The sequence below is a fragment of the Grus americana genome, chromosome 8 (genome assembly GCF_028858705.1).
Source record: "Grus americana isolate bGruAme1 chromosome 8, bGruAme1.mat, whole genome shotgun sequence".
Lineage (NCBI taxonomy): Eukaryota > Metazoa > Chordata > Aves > Gruiformes > Gruidae > Grus > Grus americana.
Window position 1 is genome coordinate 34,117,126 of NC_072859.1, and position 20,113 is coordinate 34,137,238.

Consider the following 20,113-nt stretch of genomic DNA (forward strand, 5'->3'; position numbering starts at 1 on the left):
TGTAAGAGGCTCAAGCAAGGGTAATAATAGGGCTTTTACCTTTCCTAGCAGCATGTCTTTGGGAGGAGAAGGATTATTCTGAAACTTAATTAGACAAATTAGGTTAATTGTCTACCAAAAGTGAATGATCTTTCCAGTTGTATGTATTCTAGGAATGCTGTAAACCCTGATGGTTAATTACATTAACTGAAATCACTTAGCCTTAGGGATCCTTTTGTAGTGACACAGATGAATGCCCCCTATTTAATTTTGGGCACTGATTATAATTTGCCCTTTCAGCAGATGGTGATGTATAGGATGTACTCATATTTCTGACCTATTTGAAGTACCTGTGAGGCGGCTCTTTAGTTCTGGGCCTAGGCTCCCATGTTTTTAAGGATAAATCATGCAGTTTGCCTCAAGACTGGTGGTTTAGTTGAGTGCATTCGTTATACCTTGAGCCTTCTTCAGCTGGAGAACATTAACCTTTCATTAGAGGCTTATCCTCTCCTGAGCTAAGCAGCCATCAGAGGTTCTGCAGTGTAAAGGGGCAGCTTGTTCAAGTAAGTATTGTCCTAGAGCTACTATATATCAAATACATTGAGATATAATTATTGAAAATCCTTAGAACCCCAGACAACTTTGCTCTGTCAATTCCTAATCAAGGTAGCACTTGCACAAATACAGGATATAGAAATATTGAAAGCAGAGTTAAAGTGCTGACCTTATTTCTAATATGCCTCAACATAGCTACCTAATTGTGATGATGTACCTTTCCTGGAATTAGAGGAATTCTAGAAGTTCATGTATCTCTTCCTAAAACAATGTTGACCTTTTGGTTTTGGTTAGGTGCTCCAATTGCAAAGAATTGTTTAAATTCAATAAAGACAGTCTGCAACTTCTAATTTGAAGTCTAAAAGTTCACCACGGGGTCACAGATTAATTTAGCATAAATAACAGCACCTTCTGAAGTAAGGTTGAATTGTGCATGAAAATACAAAACATTTAAGAGGTGTTAACTTACGCTGTTGACTAAAAGAACTATCTGTGCACAGCTGAGAAGTGCAGTGTTCGGAGAGGAAAAGAAAAGCAAGCTTTGGACACATGCCCTTGCTGCAATGTTAATTACTTCTGTGGTTCAGGGCATGCAGTATTTATTTTTTCCCCCCCTTCTGCACTTTGTTATGCTTTAGTCCCATGTTTCCAGCCTAAAGTCACATTGCCTTTGCACAGTCTCCCTCCCTTCTCTGCCAGCCATTAAAACTTAAGTCCAGTTCACTAGTTTTCTGTTGAATCTCAGAGGTGGGCTCCAGTAATCCGTTCAGAGAAGTTCATATGCTTAGTACCTATCTGGTTTTTACTTACCTCTCTCTGCCAAGGCAAACCTCTCCAATTCCAGCAGCCAGCACTATAAAGCCAAATGGGGACATAGTATATACTCATGTATTTTATAAGCCCTCTGTCTTTCCTTCCTTTCCCCCTCCAATTTGGATGTGGCTTAGATCTGATCACTGTTGCGTGATGTAAAGTGCTTGTTGAACCAGGATTTATAGCTTCTCTCAGCGTGCTGCAAGTCTGATGGAAAACTGCAGGTTTTAATAGCCCGTTGCTTTGTTTTATGTTTACCCAAAATTTCTCTTCTCATTCTACTGAATGAAGGCACTGAGCTCTTCTGAACTTGTGAGGGCTTTATAAGCATCAGCTCCTCTAAAGTCCATAGCTACAGTTTGGGAACAATGGTTATTCTGTGACTGGATCCATCTGCAGCCAAACTGAAGATGACAGGCTGCTTATGCAATCCCAGGCTGCGGCAGTTCTCCAAAATACTTTGGCTTTCCGTTGTTTTGCTTGTAGTCAGGTCTCGTACATTTAGCCCAGGCTTGGCAATTTCGAATAAGTTGATGTGGGGGCCCCTCGTGACCATGTCCTCCGTTAATCTGTTCTCTTATCCCAAACTCAATTTTGTGAGAGAGTCCCTGTGTCTTGCCAGTTCATGGAAATGCGAAGCTCATTACCCTGTTCCTTAGTATCAGGATATCTTCCTCCAGGCGCGGACCTGGCATCTGATAACGTACCTTGCTCTTTCCCCTTGCCTTGCCCTAGTTGCTTGCAGAGGTGGTGCCTGTAAGAGGAATCTGCAGCACAGAAGTGAGATACCGGTAATTCAATTCTCTGTCACAAGGGGTGGAAGTGGAATGAAGCCATAGCGTTTTCCTCCAGTTATCTTGGGTCATCTTCTGGGTGCAAATGAGCTCAATTTGGTTACAAATTGAAGTAATTATTTGGAATGATTAGGAGAAAGATGGGGTGTGCTGGTGTGGTGGTCACTGCTTTCCAGATAGATCAGATTAAAGACGTGGTTTGATGAAAAGACTACATCCTTATGGATCGATTGTGGGGTTTTTGAGACTAATAAAATCTGTGAGCAACAATAGAAGGCAGGGAAACTTAAAGGAAGATTCTACAAAGTCTTTAAAAGGAAATTCAGGAGAAAGAAGTGGAACCACAACTATAAAAACAAAAATATTCCAAGTAATTTAGAAGTGGTGTGTCTGCCAGATACCATCAGCATAAGGTTCCATAATTCTTGTGTCCTAAAGTCTATGAGTCCTGGTAAAAATTATTTTAGGAATGTCAGTATTGACCAACTGTAAGACTAATAAACTACATATGCATATGAACCTGCATAGCTTATGGGGTCATTACTGCAGAGTACAAGTGCTGTGAGGGCATAGTGTTATTGAAAACCCTTGTGTTACCAGCTGCAAAGAGTATCCTAAAAACAAGGTGGATGTATAACGTGTGTGTGTTGATCAGTGAACGATGAGGGGAGTGGGGCCCCGATTCGAGGAGATCCATGTGTGCACATTGCCCTGAGCAGAAGGACTTGGGGGTGTTGGTGGATGAGAAGCTCAACATGAGCCAGCAATGTGTGCTTGCAGCCCAGGAAGCCAACCATGTCCTGGGCTGCATCCAAAGCAGTGTGACCAGCAGGTCGAGGGAGGGGATTTTCCCCCTCTGCTCTGCTCTGGTGAGACCCCCTGCAGTGCTGTGTTCAGCTCTGGGGTCCCCAGGACAAGAAGGACATGGAGCTGCTGGAGCAAGTCCAGAGGAGGCCACAAAGATGATCCAAGGGCTGGAGCACCTCTGCTATGGAGCCAGGCTGAGAGAGTTGGGATTGTTCAGCCTGGAGAAGAGAAGGCTCCAGGGAGACCTTAGAGCCCCTTCCAGTCCCTGCAGGGGCTCCAGGAAAGCTGGAGAGGGGCTGGTGCCAAGGGCAGGGAGTGACAGGCCAAGGGGAACGGCCTGAAGCTGCAGGAGGGGAGATGGAGATGGGATGTGAGGCAGAAATCCTTCCCTGTGAGGGTGCTGAGGCCCTGGCACAGGTTGCCCAGAGAAGCTGTGGCTGCCCCTGGCTCCCTGGCAGGGTTCAAGGCCAGGTTGGATGGGGCTTTGGGCAACCTGGGCTAGTGGAGGGTGTCCCTGCCCATGGCAGGGGTGGGACTGGATGGGCTGTGAGGTCCCTGCCCACCCAAACCAGTCTGGGGTTCTATGATTGTGGGTTCCTTCGCAGTCCCAGTCAGCGTGATTTGCACATGCTCTTCCCTGTAATTCATCAGCCCTTTGTTCACTTCCAAATTCTCCTCAGTTTCTGACCTTTTCTTTTTTAAGTAGGGCAGATTGCGGTAAGGGGATCAGTGAATCATGCCCATTTCCCCTGTGCTCTGGAGCGATTAAATGTACTAGATCCCAAATTGACTAAAAACAAAGCAGAAAATCCTGTCCTTTCTTCTCCTCCAAGGTTTAGTTCTTTCCCCTCCCTGAATTCAAGTGTTACCATGAGTCATACCAACTATAAAACTATTTAAAACTTTTACAGAAAGGTTCTTATTCTATTCACTTCAATTTCTTTCTCTGAATTAGTAAAACAAACCCCTTACTATACAGAAATAATTCCAAAATTACTTCAGAACAATTCAAAACATAAGCTTTTATTGTAAGGATGAAATGTCAAAAGCAGGAAAGAATCCAGGATGGTTTAACTGTCAGATTTTGTCTTGGCTTTTCTGCTGTGAGAAGTTTGGCCACAAAGTATTGAGACTATTAAATTCACTACCTTAAGGAGGCCTGTGGCACTGAATACCTGCAGTACACCATAAACGTGGTAAATGTGTGTTTGAAAGAGCCTAAAGAATATCTGTGGAATAGAAATGAGAAGGAAGAATACTTTGGGAACTGCTGGTTGCTCTCAGAATAGAAGCAGCTTTGTGCCCACTTGTGCTATATTTATTTCATAAATCGAGAATAGTTTGACTAAAGTCAATAGAGATTGAAAGCATTTATAAGAGTAATCATACACATGAGAATTGCTCTAAAAATGCCTTTAAAACATACTTTAAAAGCATCTGTGTACTAATGTGTATATGGGAAACAGTATGGGTCTTCTTCGTGCTGCTTCTTGAAGTTGACCCAAAGAAAATGTTATATTTTAGAGATATAAACTAAATGGGATGGTCTGTATTTCAGTATGAATGCGCATGATTTTTTTGTATGTTTTACACATTTGTTAGCATCAAGAGACATAACGCATGACTGCTTGTATCAGTATATGCTACTTTGTCATTTATTTGAAGTATATTGAAATATTACTAGAAAATCTGATTAAACTGTTTATGAAACATATATTATGCCCATGCAGCTATTAGTTGTTTAAAACTTTAAAAGTTTATCTTAGACCATACAATTTTTGCAGTGGATTATGCAATCAGAAGCTGTGTATGTTAAACTTTCAAGGAAAGAATGTTAATAGAAAGAAAATAAAGGCAAAAAATACCCCTTGAAATGAAATCTGAACGTTCAGTCAAAAATAGTCCCATGAGCTTTACTCTGAGAAGCAATAAAAGCAAAATGCAGTAAGTTACTTAATAAATACTTTCCACGAACCTGTCCAAGACAATAGTAGCAATGCGTGTGAATAAATAATTTGCTTTCCTAGGAAACATCAGACACTCTAATAGACAAACATGCTGTGCATAAACATAATTAAAGCCTTTTCTTGGAATTAACTGCACAAAGGTAAGACAGGTGTCTATTTTTTTCAAATCCTACAAGTTGTTAAAAATGAGTACTAAAATGTGTTCTGATGGTGGAGTTCTTTAGCCTTTTGTTATTCCAAAACTTGTTTGTCACTTGAATAGTTGGTGTTGATTATTATATTACTTGTAATGCTTAATTGTAGCAGAAGCTGGAAGGAATGATAAATTGTTTGGATTTTATTTCAGTGCCTCATGAATAGGAATCAGAACGTAATCTCCATGGGGGTGGCAGAGAGGGCTGCCAATTAGTCCACTGTAAAGTAAACTAACTTTGTGTGCCTAAGAAGTATCTAGTAATAGTTACCATCAGGAATCGGAAACTAGTCTGATTAAACTACAGGTGTCATACTGTAACACATCTGTTTTAAAGTCAAACCTTAGGAATATTTTCATGAAATCATCTTAACTACTTGGAAACCATTTAAAAAGGGAGAAGCGGCAAACTAAAAACAATTGGTTACAATTACTGCCTTTTTTACTTTTTTCATTATTTTTTTTTTTTTTTGTAAATAAACCTTATCCAGATGGACAAACCTGCTCTATTGAGATAGAGTATACAAAGAAATACTGGTTTGTTTTGGTTTGTGGTTGTTTTTTCCCCTGTAGAACAGAGCTGTCGCTGGGAGATGTACCTACGAGCTCTCTAAAGGGGACTGTCATGGTTGCTCGGTGTGACTGTAGTGAGTATGACAAGTGCAAGTGCTGCGTGCCTTCTCTGAGACTCAACTACACTTACATCATGTGGCTGAAGATGACGATGGGTGTAACACCTCTGTGGTCACCTTTGATGTCAGTCAAGCCCATAGACATAGGTAAGTTTGACCTACGTTTTAAACCTTTGTTCATGGAGAACAGCAGCCGGATGTCTCTTGTGGAGAAGGAGGGCGCAGGCAGAACAGGCAAAGGCTCCCTGGGGCTGTCTCACTTGCTCAGGGTGGTGCTGTACGCATTTCTCAGCCACCTAACGCCTGTCTGGGCTCTACTGCAAAACCGTACTGAGCAAAGGCCAGGCTCTCAACAGACGTGAGCTTTGGACCGCTCTGTGCCTGAGTCTGGAGCAGTGGTGGAGCTTATTTGTCTATGTCTATTGCTGAGGACTTAAATTTAAAAGTGAGTGGAAAAAAAAGCTGTTCCTGAAGTTACTTAGCAAATAAAACTACCTCTTTTCTCAGGCAGCTCTGTTGTCCTGATGCTTTCTTCCTTACACACACAGTTCCAGCATTTTCCAAGTTGGAAAACATTCCTCTGTATTTAATCAAGTTAAAACTGTACTGACATTATGAATTTGATATGTGTTGCTATCCAATATGCACAGTTGCTGCAGATCTTGGCAAATTTCAAAAAGGCAGGGACTCTGGCAGCTGTGGGGAACAAAATAGACGTTTTATGAACTTTCTAACTGATGTGCTTTGCAGACAGAATCAGTTAAAAGTCTCTGGGTGGGCTAGTTTTGAAGATGAGAGGTTGCATGTATCATCATGCTGCTTTTAATGTATGCTGCAGGAAAAACCTAAAAATTCAGAGTTGCATCTGCCAGTGTTTAAAATGACATAATTAGTTTGTTCTGCTTAATAAAGTTTATTTTTAAAATGCATAATATTAGTATATATTCTGCCAAGATTTAGCTCAATTAAAAATTATTCTGAAAGTAAAATTACGAATACTTGTGTAATGTAGAGTTGTACTTGCTTATAGATGATACTGTTGGTGGAACAGACATCATTGTCTGTATTTTAAGGTTCATGAAAGTGTGATGTAGAAGTTACTGACTTTTGTTTTAAAAGCTATGCCTCCTCCCAAATCACTTCCTGCTGGTCTTTGTTAAGTTAATTGCTTTGAGATGGTGTATAAGTAATATTATAATAAGATCTGACTTAGTGTAGTGAATCTATGCTGAAAATAATAGGTTTTTGGTAAACTGAGTGAGATTCCAGTAATACCACTTAAATGAGACACCTTGAGCTGAGAGATCAATGAAAGGCCATTTTATATTTAATCTGGTATTGATAGAGGCAGACTCTCACTTGAGTGGACCCCAGGGGAGTTGCAGGAGGTTCTGGGTAAGACTGATGTGTTGTGTGACCATGTGGTTCAACTGATAGGAGACAATTCTTCTGGTTCTCCGTGGCACAAGCTAAGGGCCGCTGGAAAAGGCTGGGAACATCCAGTGCAGATGGGACTCGAATGTGTGCCCACTGCCTAAGGCCCTTGGAAATGTTTTCTCTTCAGCTTTGGCACGTGCTGTTTACTCTGCAGTGGTTTTTAACGGGGTGTTACTCTTGCACAGGAGAAACTCAGAGCTGTGAATGAGGACAAGGTCACCCAAAAGACACTGTGCTTACACAGTGATTTGAAAAGGTCTCAGTAACAGGTAGAAGTAGGATCTAGGTGCCTTGCCTTTGTTTGAGGAAGAGTGAATGTAATCCTAATCATCATTCTAAATTGCCCATCCATTTCCCTCTCCAGAAAGTTCTCTTCATCATAGAATCATAGAGTGGTTTGGGTTGGAAGGGACCTTAAAGATCACCTAGTTCCAACCCCCCTGATATGGGCAGGGACACCCTCCAGTAGACCACATTGCCCAAAGCCTCATCCAACCTGGCCCTGAACACTTCCAGGGATGGGGCCTCCACAACCTCTCTGGGCAACCTGTGCCAGTACCTCACCACCCTCACAGTAAAGAATTTCTTTCTAACATCTAATCTAAATCAACCCTCCTTCAGCTTAAACCCATTCCCCCTTGTCCTGTCACTACACTCCCTGATAAACAGTCCCTCACCAGCTTTCCTGTAGGCCCCTTCAGGTACTGGTAAGCCACAATTAGATCTTCCCTGGAGCCGCCTTTTCTCCAGGCTGAACAATCCCAACTCTCTCAGCCTGTCCTCATAGGAGAGGTGCTCCAGCCCTCTGATCAGCTTCGTGGCCTCCTCTGGACTCGCTCCAACAGCTCCATGTCTCTCTCGTACTGGGGCCCCCAGAGCTGGATGCAGTGCTCCAGGTGGGGTCTCACAAGAGCGGAGTAGAGGGGCAGGATCCCCTCCCTCGACCTGCTGGTCGCATCCTTGTGGGAAATTTCTGAAACCTTCCACTTTCACTTTGCCCTAATGTAGCTCTCCCGGAGACCTTTCATAGACATAATCACTCTGGAAGGGATGGGAATATTTAGAAAATCTTTGTGTACAGTATGAGGACATTATCTTCTGTTTCTTAAGGAGCCGAGCAAATTGCTTTGCTCAGCACTTCCATCCCTGTCAATCCTCTTTTCAGCAAAACAGGTCAGTTAGTTCTTGGTTACTGGGAATAATCCCAAGGCAAGAAATTCATGTGGTTTTAAGGCAAGTGTTAGGTCAAACAGCACGTCCTGATAAATAATTGTATGACAGTGCCAGGGTGCACTTTTCCAGTGGTATTACACAACATTACTCCGTCATACATGAGCTGTAGAGCAGTTCTTGAAAACTGAATTTAAAGAAAAGGTGTGAAAGAGACTTCTGAATCAGTAAAAACCCATTACTGCCAGCAGTCACAGGCAGTATAGTTAGTGATAAACTTGTCAATTAATTTGTCCACAGTAAAGCCTGAACCTCCTTTGAACCTGCACCCAGAAATGACAGAGAAAGGTCAAGTGAAGATCTGCTGGTCTGACCCAGTGCTGATGCCATACCCGCTTCAGTATGAAGTGAAGATCTCCGCAAATTCAGGTCAACGTGGTTGGCAGGTGCGTCAGCTCTACTTGCTTTGTTTTACGATGGAGCAGTGCAGGTCAGTGGGTCTCTTCCAGATCTCAGGATTTCTTACCTCCCTCCTTGTCCTTGGGCAGTGGGTCTGTTGAGTCGAGCCACATGGCTGGTCTGGTGGAGCTGGGCACAGCATACTGGTTTCTCCTGAGCTGGTGTGTCCAGAAGACCCTGGTAAACGTCAGCAGAGTGTGTGGTAAAGCTGGCAAGCTGGGCTTTACATCTGTTACACAATGATGAAAGGCCTGTCTCCTGTTGGGTCTTACAAACAAACTCCCATCTTTCTTTTTGGATAAGATGCTAGATTCTGTGAAGTCTAAAGGCAAAGCTCTCTCCTTTCAGCAAACCCCAAATTCCATGATACATGGGTATATGTTTAATATGTACAGCTTTTATTAGTGAATTGTTTTTTCTGTTGCTACCACGCAGCTGACTCTGGAGTAAAAAGCAACTGTTAATTAGCAGTCCATAATGAAATAACATGTTTTCCACAGAGGTACGCAACCTCTACCATATTGAAATGTACAGTAAATTTAAAGAAGAAAGCTTTTTTTTTTTACCCAACTTGCTACCTAAAATCTACTTTCTAGATGATTTGTTTTGGTTCCCTCTGTCTCTTTCTTTTTCGTGTTTCATTATACAACAATAATGGCTTCTGATAATCCAACAGATGATTCAAGTTGCTCTAGAAACCTCACTGGCCATAGAGAATACACTACTTGATTCTTCGTACTCAGTTCAAGTGCGGTGCAGGAATCGTCATGGTCCAGGGTTCTGGAGTGACTGGAGCACACCGTACAACCTCAACTTGGGAGGTAGGTCACGTGCAGCCACTTGCAGGCAGTACGTGCTCTTTTGGAATAGAGCAGGTTTCCCAGTTTTTTTGTAGAACGTATTTGAGAGCATATGTTATCCAGGGAGGTACAGTATGCATGAGTTTGGGCTGAAAATGCCCGTGGAAGTTCTTTCTCCTTCTGCTTCTCTTTCTGCATGGCTTTGCCTGAGATTCTGCTCTTTCCTTCGGACAAGACTTGGAATAAAAGAGTTCTGGACTAGTGCATGTAGACCGCACCGTCAGCTCCATGACACCTCCTTGCCTGGCCCTGTTGCTTGCTTACCAAGCACCTGTTCAGACCCAGAAAAAGCGCTTTTTCTCAAGAGTTTTTCCATTTCAAAAGACAGTTGGCAGTGTTTAACCCCCACTGAATACCAGATTTTTCTCCTAATGCTTTCTCTAACTTTTACTTTAGCATGGGGTTTTGTAGCAGAAGTAAAAGCATGGAACACAGTTTGGGGTTTGTAGATTTAACATCCATCTTGTTTTGTAGTGCTGAGCCCCATTCATGAACTGTGTAATAGCCCCAGTCAGCCAGTTTTGATGCATGTGGCTTCAGTGTTAAGTGTATAATCTTACGTACTGTAATCAGTTTAGTACCCAAATAGGGCAAGTTCCTGACATGTCACTCTCCTGGACTTCTGATTTAATGAGGTCCCTTGTATCAACATAGCTCCTGCTAAAATGATAGAACGTAATGGCTCTTTATTTCATGGTCAGAGTACATAGGAAGGGAAAGAAATTTTGTTTGGCAAATCCTTGGTCAGTTATCAGGATTGCTGATTTGCTTTGCAGATTGAGTTGTTTTGGTCAGCCAAAAGAATTCACGATTTTTTGCGTTGTATTTTTCCATGCTCAGCTTATGGTTAGCTGGAAATGTTTTGATTGCTGTTGTCACAGGTTTCCTCTGAACTATTACTTGACAGTACTACTGCTTTACCTAGGCACGTACACGTATGCCTGCTTACTGTATACACACACACACAAAGAGGTGCAGTAGACACTGTCAGATTATTTTTTATTAATCCTGTTATGGGATATGTAATTGTGTTATACGTCTCATTGGCAAATAATCCCGTTGTGACAAACCCGATGGCAACGTAGAGGGATTAATTTCTCCGCTGCAGGAAGCTCAGATTGGCGTTTTCTCCCAGTGGCCAATGTTAGTATGAGCTGATGGAGGAACAGCGGGGAGAGCAGCAAAGCAGCCGGTACAGAACACTGCCTTGCTTTCAGGGAGGCACGTTAACACTGGAAGAGTAAATGCTGAAATCAGGCAGTTGTATTTTTGTACTTTTTGAGGCTGAGCTTATGCACATTTAAATGCTTTGCAAAATCAGTGTCTTTATTGATTTTTAAATATGTTTTTTAAATTTTTTTTTTTCACTCCCTTCTCCCCCAGTTCTAAATAGTAATTCTCTCAAAATCTGTGTTCCAGTATTACAGCAATGCTTCAGCTAATACACAATTTCAACATCCTTGCAGGGTTCAAAGGGTTAGATTGTTTGGGAAAAAAACATCACTCTTCTCTTATTTGGATCTTCGCTCACTTTTACCTGAGGACAATTTTATGATTTCAGAATTTGTTGTGTATGTGTCTGTGACCAGTTACAGAAGCTAACCCTTTCTAGATCACACGTACTTGTTGCAGTATTTAAATAGGTTGACCTGATGCCTTAAAAAAGTGGGCTGAGTAAAAAGCAGCGGTGTTCATCTAATTTTCCAAGATTTAATTTACAGGAGCCCGTATGATTCCCTGTTTCCCATGTGCTGCTGTGTATTGCTTTCACTGTACCCTCCGGTGATTTTCTGCTCATTTAATTCCTGTTTGCCTGGGGATATTAGAGATCATTTTTATCAGAATTTACAAACGTCAGTTATGGAGGGAGACAGTCAAAGGCTTGTTTCTGCCCCTCTCCCCTATAGCTGTTAATACTAATTAAGAAGTAGGGAATTTAGAAATACAACTGGATGATAATAATAATAATATTTTCTATTGACATATGCTTTTATGGGTTTTTTTGTTCAGATTCTAATCTCAATGGATTTTTTTTTCCTTTTTTCCACCTTCTGTGTAGCTGAAGTCCTGTACTTCCCTCCTAAGATACTGACCAGTGTTGGTTCTAATGTTTCCTTTCATTGCATCTATAAAAACAAAACCAAGATTGTAGTATCCAAGAAGATTGTTTGGTGGCTGAATTTAGCAGAAGAAATCCCAGAAAGTCAGTATACACTTGTGAATGATCGCGTAAGCAAAGTTACTCTTTTCAACTTGAAAGCAACAAAACCTAGAGGAAGTTTCTTCTATAACGCATTATACTGTTGTCATCAAAATAGGGAATGTCATCATAGATACGCTGAATTATATGTAGTAGGTAAGATTCCAGATGATTTTAAATTATAATTTTGGTGCATTTTAATAGTAAGGTCAGAATATTTCCATTTTAAACTCCACTTAGCTTTTATTGAGCAGTCATGACTTGTAATGCATGGTGTTTTTGTATAAACAATTATATCTTTATTAATAAACTTTCAATGTGTTTTAATTAGATGTGAATATTAATATCACATGTGAAACGGATGGGTACTTAACTAAAATGACTTGCAGATGGTCTGCAAACCCAAACACATTGCTCCTGGGGAGTTCCTTGCAGTTAAGATACTCTAGGTATGTATAACTTTTAATGTGCTCTTTATGCTTGGAAAGGGTTGCTCTGGAAATACTATTATAGCAAAGAATTCTGAATAGATGTAATTGTAAAACGTGCTCAGTTTCTGTAAGCTGGACTTTGCCTCAGCTGGAACTCCAGAGGTATTAACTACGTGTGCAGAAAGAGGACCGTAGGTACCCGAGTATGTAACATTTACAATGTCTTTCAGCGTTTGTAAAACCTGTAGATGCCGTTTGGAAGGCAGATGCGTTTGCATCTATGAGTTATAAAAATTATTCCTCTAGTTGCTCATATCCACAAATTGTAAGGAAATAATGAGAAAACCCACCTTCACAGTGAGAGTGACTGAGCACTGGAGCAGTGGCCCAGAGAGGCTGTAGAATCTCTGTCCTTGGAGACTTTGAGATCTCGACTGGACAGGACCCTGGGCAACTTCATCTGACTTTGAATTTAACCCTGCTTTGAGTTGGAGGTAGGACTTGAGCCCTCCTGAGGTCTCCATTCAATCTTTGATTTTTCTATAATTCTGTATCTTTTTTCTATACACAGACAGTAGATAAAAATGCAGGGATGGAATTTAACTCATTCCAGATGAAAAAATCTTGGTTATAAAAAGAGACTCAAATCTTAGTTCATAAAGGGAACGCTGCTTTATGAAGGTAGCATCTTTGGTGGCTAAAGCAATTCTCAGTTTTCATGGTTTTGGTCAGGTGTTTTGGCCTAGGTTGTGTTCAGAGAATTGGTTTAATTTTGTCTGTCTTTTGGGCAGAGCAGAACTGGGGTGTGGTGTGGAACAAACGTTATTGTTTGCAAAATAGAAAACTGTTTATTAACTCAGTGGTATGATCATCCTTATCTTCATTCATGTGCACAAATATTGGCTGTGATAGTATTGTTATATTATGAAACTTAAAAAAATCCCTTTGAGTTACTAATACTTGAGAGTTTCCTAGAACTGTGTTAGTCTTTATATAAACAAGATAGACAGACAACCCTTCCTGAGAAAAAAATCTTTAGTTTTACTGCTCTGTTGGACTGGATATGCAAAAGTTTTGGCAAACAAGCTTAAATCAGCCCTGAGGGCCTAATCCTTTGGAAAGCTGGGCTGTCTTCTCTGTTGGAGGTGGATTGAAGTTTGAACTATCATAGTACCAAGGTGAATATTTCTCAGGATTTTGTGGGCTAAAGTAATAGCTGGAATGCTTGAGATTTCAAGTGGAGGCTTTTAGGGCAGGATTAGTGACTAGCTGACTGCTAAGGTAGGTTTTATTTCGACTATCTTCACGAATATGAATACAATGAGTGTCCTGCTGAGCAGGAAGCTTGAAATAAAAACCATGCTGCTCTTGGCATGTGTTTTATTCCCACTTTTTCACTCTTCAGGTTTAGCTAAAAATGTTGTTTTCTAATACGAAATGATACTCTGTACATTTGTTACAGTGCTCCTGCTAAATCAAAGAGTGAACATTAATACAGACTGAAAATGCTTCCCAGCTGATAGTATTTATTGTGATCTATCTTTTTATTCTTTTTTTTGTTGTTGTTTTTGGTTTGCTAACAGTAAGGTCTGAAAGAGGGGAAGGGGAAATCATGAAGGACCACATGAATGTACTGACTACCAAAAACTTGAAGCATAAGATGTTTAAAAATTTATAGTTATGAAAACACATTTGCATAAGATTTTATTGCATATTGGGGACTAAAATACAAAATGAACTCAGATGTTTACAAGCTTGAAACCAAATGAAAAGGTCGGCTTTTTTGATTGCCCGAGCTTGATTGTACAAGGCACCATAAAGACGCTGGAGTTGCTGGTATTTACTTAGACAAGTCCACAGGATGAAAGTTGGAAGTTAGATGTGTTGCATCGATATCAGGCACGTCAGATTTTCCAGGAGCGCGCAGCCATTCCTCTTAGTTACTGATGCAATCCCATTTTACAGATGAAATCCAATGCTCTGTAGTAATGTGGTGTGATAGCGTTGCTGTTGGTGTTTTGTTTTGGTTGGGTTGTTACTACATCTTCCTCTACAGTCAGTGCTGCCAACAGAAACAGCACAGAAATGATCATCCTGTAAAAACAGAGAATGCTCAGCGAAACCTTCAAAGCACAAGGCGAGAGTTTAATCGGTGTTAGCTGCGTTGACAGGAAGAGGAGAGGTTCAGCTAAGCGTAACTTTTGTGGTTCAGTTGAATAACCAGTACCCTATCTGGCCACTCTCACCACACGTCTGAGCTGTGCGGAAGCTTAGGAGAAATTTGAAAACTTTCCTTTCCATCACTGAAAAGACATCCAGTGCCATTTTATCCTGAGTCCAGGTCTCCTCACTTCTGTTGTCAGATGCGATACCGATTACATGTGGGGTTTTAATACCACCCTCCAGAACTGATACTTTTATGGGATTTCCATCTCCTGGAGACTTCACTGTACGTGTCTCATTGGTCCACGTGGCAGCTTTCCCCTGGACGCCAGTTGGTATTTTGAAAGCCATATTCTTGGCTGGAGATCTGCCTTGCTATGTCTATTGCTAATACATAGCACTCAAGTAACATGATTTATGAGTATTTGGAGATGCCTGATCTTGTCGTACCTGTTTCTTCCTGTTATTAGTCTCTTATCAAAAGGTTTTGCACTGGGGAGGGCCTTCACGTCCTGCTTTTTTCAGGCTAAGAGCCAAAGCTTTGAGGAGTAAGACTGCAGTGTTATTTATCCATTTAGTGCAGATTCAAGTTCGAGATCTGTCCAAATAATCATCAAAAACCCCCAGATGGTTCCAGTGACACCATTTGCTTTAATTGCCTTCAGAGTTCTATTTTACTGATGCCATGAGCAGCTTATAGTTGCAGTGTATTAACTGAATGGTTTTTTTTTCCTCTCTTAAGGAGCAGAATTTATTGTTCTGACTTTCCAAGTACTTCTCCAAAATCAGAGGTGAAAGAATGCCGTTTACAGAAGAATCATTCTTATGAGTGCACATTTCAGCCTATTTTTCTTTTATCTGGATATACCATGTGGATAGAGTTTAAGCACTTACTAGGAACACTTGAGTCCTCACCAACTTGTGTCGTTCCAGCAGATGTGGGTAGGTCAAGATTCGTGCACGTCTTTCTTCACTTGTGACCTTGGATTTCATTCCTTATATGGTGTAGGTAAAGTACTTCTTCATAGCATTTTAAATAAATTAGATTGTGGAAAGAACATAAAAACATAAGAGCTTTGATATTCTCTTCTAAAAGACATTGGATTAAGTGTTATTTCCATACGTTTTGTTTGGCAAAGGAGCAGATTGCAACTGCAGCTAATACCTATAAAATGAAACATCCAGTTTTGCATGTTTAACCTCTCAGGTGCTTTGCAAAGACATCTGCAGAAAATGCAAGTATTGTATTTTAAAAGGCAGTCTCATTTTTAAGGTTCTGGGTTATCTAATTTTTCTGAAGTCTTCAATTAGTTGTTAAGTTTATACTTTGATACAGTGTAGCACCATGTATTACTTACACAGTTATATATTTGTTTAAAATCATAGGGACTGTTCATGCTCTGGCATGCTTTTGCAAAGTTTCTTTTGTGACATTATAGAGCACTTAAATTTGTGTATAAGCAAGAGGCAGGAACAGTGAGTGTTTTCAAACACTGCAAAATGTGCAAATCATGTCTTATCAGGTCTGTGACTCAGAGCGTTCATTGGACTGGGTATTTTTTGGACACAAATGTGAACATATGTAGAGAGAAAACATGGCAGCTAAACCACAGAAGTGCTACATGAAATAAAGCAGAATAATAAAATACATCTATTATGTGTGTGGGGAAGCATGCATACAGAGAACATAAATGAAACCAAACGACCCTTTGCCTTTCAAAGTTTATAAATAGAGTAAGCAAAAAAAAAATTCAGTGCATTATAGCAAAGTGGAGTACGGGAATTATTATTATTATTACTATTAATTTGGTGGCCTTGTGGTTTTCGTGGTTGCTCCCGTCTAGTTCAAAGAGGGCTGTCTGTGCCTTTTTGACAAGCAATTTTGTTGATTATCAGAGAACTCTTGGCAGCCTTGGGCATCAGAAAGGAGGGTGGTGTGAGGGATGGCGGGTGGAGACCCTGCGCTTCTGCTGCTTGGACAGTTTGCCAGGAGAACCTGGCACCTGGTCAGCACGGCAGCCGTAGTGTTGGTCGGTGTCAGGCACGCCTGTGCTCGCACTTGGCAGCGCTCCCTTGGGGAAAGGTGGCGGCTTTAGATGATGCTGCCCAGTGAGGGATTCGAGCAGAACTTTGGAAGTCTGAATTATTCAAGTCATTGCTTTAAATAAAAAGCAATGAATAGAATTGACCTATACTGGATGAAAGGTGTTCTGTATCATAGTAAAATAAAACATACTTGTTCTAGCACCACCCAGAATTTAAAGGTTATTTTATTTTTTTGTTATTGTTTTCTCCTCACTCACCATCTGATTTGTCAAAACAAGTTTATTGTAACTTTGCTTTGTTAACAAACTAGGGCTTTGTGACAGTTATGTGCAGTCTGCTGGAGAAGCTCAATTTTGGTGGAATTTCCTATTAGTAAAATAAAAAATTCACATAATACTGCCATTACTCATTACATAATGTCTGTCACTGTCCTTGATAGGAGCTGCCTTTCTGGGCCATGTGTGCCGCTACTTTCCACAGCGGTGCACCCCATTAGTGCCAGGCTACGTCTTTTGCTGTCTGTACCTGGGGAGGTCCCGGGTGCTGGCACCAATGTAAGCTATTGTGGTTTAAATTAAAATGAAATGTACTGAAACTTGCCCAAGGATTTATTTTTTTTTAAATAAAATGTTTATTCTGTAAGAAACTTTGATTTTGAGATTTCAACTTAAGATTTTTTTTCTTTTTTGGTGATTTTTAGCTTGGGTCAAAATTGGAATGAATTTCCCGTTAGACAAACATTGCCTTTGTCAGTCAGCAGTACTTTTGTCTGCAGTGAATGGGCCAGCCTGGAGCGGTGAATTGTTATGTTTGCGTTACAGTCTAGCTTGACTTGGAGTAGCAGAGGCCCCAGTGTGTTACCTGCCACCCTCAGGACAGGAGTAAACCATGATGACTGGGTTTAATGAGAAATGTCACTGCAGACGTTATCATAATTTTTTTTTCTTTCCATTTTCTAGTGAAGCCGCTTCCTCCCTCCAATGTTAAAGCAGAAATCACCAGGAATGTTGGGCTGCTGAACGTGAGCTGGACAAACCCAGTATTTACCAACAACGATCTGAAATTTCAGATTCGGTATGCTGTGAACAGGAAAGAAATTACATGGGAGGTATTGTCTGGTTTAATTATCTAGATCGAAGCATGAATTGTTGCAGTGTCGTCATTTAGCGTGTTAGCTCAGTGTTGTGGAATTTGTGGCGGGCAATGAGTCACAGTTTTAAGCATTTGCATTATCCAGAAAAAAGCGTATGACTGATTAGGCCGCTTTCTCATTGGATTCATTTTCAGGAGTTTTGACTGTAACAGATGCCTAAACAGACTTCTGTTCTTACTCTAAATAATTTGACTTCCATTACAGCTCTATGAAGTTTCAAATGCACCAACAAGATCAGCTGTGATAAAAGTTCAGAAGCTTTGTGTCGAGTACGTTGTTCAGGTCCGGTGCAGAGAACTGGATGGATCAGGCTACTGGAGCAACTGGAGCAGATCAGCCTACACGCTTGTAAAAGATATCAGAGGTACGTGGGCTTTCTGAGTGCGCTCTGATGGTCTGTCCGGTTTCAGACTGAGGTGTGACACTGTTCTTTCAAAACTGTCTAATCTTGCAGCTCCTGTACAAGGCCCTGAATTTTGGAGAATTATTATTGAAGATCCTGTGAGGAGGCAGAAGAATGTTACACTCTTGTGGAAGGTGAGAATGATTACATTTTGGTCTTTCCCTTTGATCCAAAACCCATTGGTAGAATTGCCAAAAAGGGAGTATGGTAAGGAGGCGCTGCCCTGGGAGGCAAACTTGGGTTGTCACTGTTTATGGGACTTCGTACGCAAGGCACTTGGGCTGTGACTTCTTTTGTGTTCCTGCCTCTTGTTTGGCTCTTTGAGGCACGTAGAGATTGCTGGTGAATGTTGGAGTACTGTGATAGAGCGGGAGATGGTTCTGCCGCCTTTGCTCCGTCAGCCTGTTGCACTTTGCTCCCTTCCGTTGCAGTCACTTCACCCCTTCTGTTTTTATTCTCTTTAATAATCTGTCCTGCAGCTAGCTGGCACATGTCAAGCTGGTTTTGTACCCTACTCATTACTGAGTTTATAGTAATGTAGTAGGACAACGCCTTTCCTAGCGCTGTGTGGTTGCTCTGGATAGTTGAGTGGCCGGTGAGGCTCAGCACGGACATACGCTGGCTGCGGGGATGTTGCCAGGCTTAGGACGCTCATAGGCCAGCCGTTGGAAGCGAGCCGAGTTTTGCACAGCGGACCTGTCCGAGGTCAAACTGTTCTTGCGCAGGGCCAGTTGCATGCACTGCAGCCATGTGGAACTGCAGGTGGGGCTGCACCGCTGCCGTGTGGAACATATTTGTTTATCCTGTTATTCCCAAAGTCTTACAGTCCTTGCTGCTTTAGGAGAGCCCTCAGATCTCTGGGCAGGCTGCAAGCCTCCTTGCTTATGTGCAGGGACCAGACCTGCTGTCTGAGCTGTACTAAGGCAGCTGAAGCGTCGATGCTGCATGACATGTGCGTGGCAGCCTACACTTCGAGTGTCAGTTGCTCAAAACTGCTACGAAACAGAGACTTAAAATGCAATTTGGTCTAAAACTCAGAAAAAAAGACTAACATGGAATCAAAGACTGTAAGTTTTAATGAGATGCAGTCTTCAGCTGCCAAGTTCTGCTGACCAAGATCTCGGAGCAGAATGTGCCACTGACTCCTAGACAGCCGCCTGTATAAACACCGCCGCATCTGCCTGTGGGCTGGGCAAAGCTACGGTAAAAGGTTAATGCAGGACAGAGGAAAAAAACTACACCAGAAGCTGCCCACCCCTGTTTGCCCACAGTTAGTATGCAAACAGTCGTCTGTTCCGGTTTTTCAATCCTGAAAAATACTAACATAAACCTGTGAGTTACTAGAGGAGTCTGAGAATTTGTATTTCCTTGTCCCCCCTGCCCTCCCTTCACTGGAAAGATTGCGAGTAACTGTGTCAGCTTTCAGAGAGAGAAGAAATTCAGTCTTTAAATGGATACAGTGCCTTTGTGAAAAGGACAGTAGCCAGTCTGTAGAATATCTTTATTGGGTCATGTTTTCTTAAAATTGGAACAGTGCCTTCTGCCCAAATAACAATTGCTTTTGAAATCAAAGACTGAGAAATTAATTAATGCCAATGTTTGCTGCAGCCACTGACGAAGAATCACTCATTGTGCAGTGTGAGCCGATATGTTATAAAGCATCAGACATCAGGAAACACCACGTGGTCAGAGTATGTTGATAATGGCACTACCTGTTCATTTCCATGGATCGAGCACACACATACCGTTACAGTTTTAGCCATGAATTCAATTGGAGTTTCTTCAATTAATTTTAATTTAACTCTGTCACAGCAAATGAGCACAGGTAAGAACACCAATTAGTAACCATTGTGAGATGTGCAAAATGCTAGGAATCCTTGTGATGCTTTTGGACAAAGCTTTCTCTGTAATAAAATTCCCTTGGTTAGAATTAGAAATGTTTTGTGATGATATGTTCGGAGACATATTCTGTATCTCGCCAACAGAACTATTTGAAAAATGAAATTTCCATCGCATGAAAATCTTAATGATCTTTGGGTTGGGAAAAGAGT

The 20,113-nt window shown here is 41.3% G+C and overlaps 1 protein-coding gene across 4 annotated transcripts in view; it reads left to right on the forward strand.

Moving 5' to 3' along the window:
- Positions 1-20,113, forward strand: part of LEPR (leptin receptor) — a 42,906-nt gene that overhangs the window by 11,547 nt on the left and 11,246 nt on the right. For 3 of the 4 annotated variants that reach the window (XM_054834231.1, XM_054834232.1, XM_054834233.1), the window contains exons 5-14: positions 5,682-5,887; positions 8,648-8,793; positions 9,483-9,627; positions 11,726-12,022; positions 12,198-12,315; positions 15,203-15,402; positions 17,466-17,614; positions 17,864-18,023; positions 18,114-18,196; positions 19,671-19,887. In XM_054834231.1, coding sequence (XP_054690206.1) covers positions 5,682-5,887; positions 8,648-8,793; positions 9,483-9,627; positions 11,726-12,022; positions 12,198-12,315; positions 15,203-15,402; positions 17,466-17,614; positions 17,864-18,023; positions 18,114-18,196; positions 19,671-19,887 — 1,721 coding nt within the window. Of the gene's footprint in view, positions 1-5,005; positions 5,056-5,681; positions 5,888-8,647; positions 8,794-9,482; positions 9,628-11,725; positions 12,023-12,197; positions 12,316-15,202; positions 15,403-17,465; positions 17,615-17,863; positions 18,024-18,113; positions 18,197-19,670; positions 19,888-20,113 lie in introns of those variants that run through there. The other variant, XM_054834234.1, reaches the window with a different exon arrangement.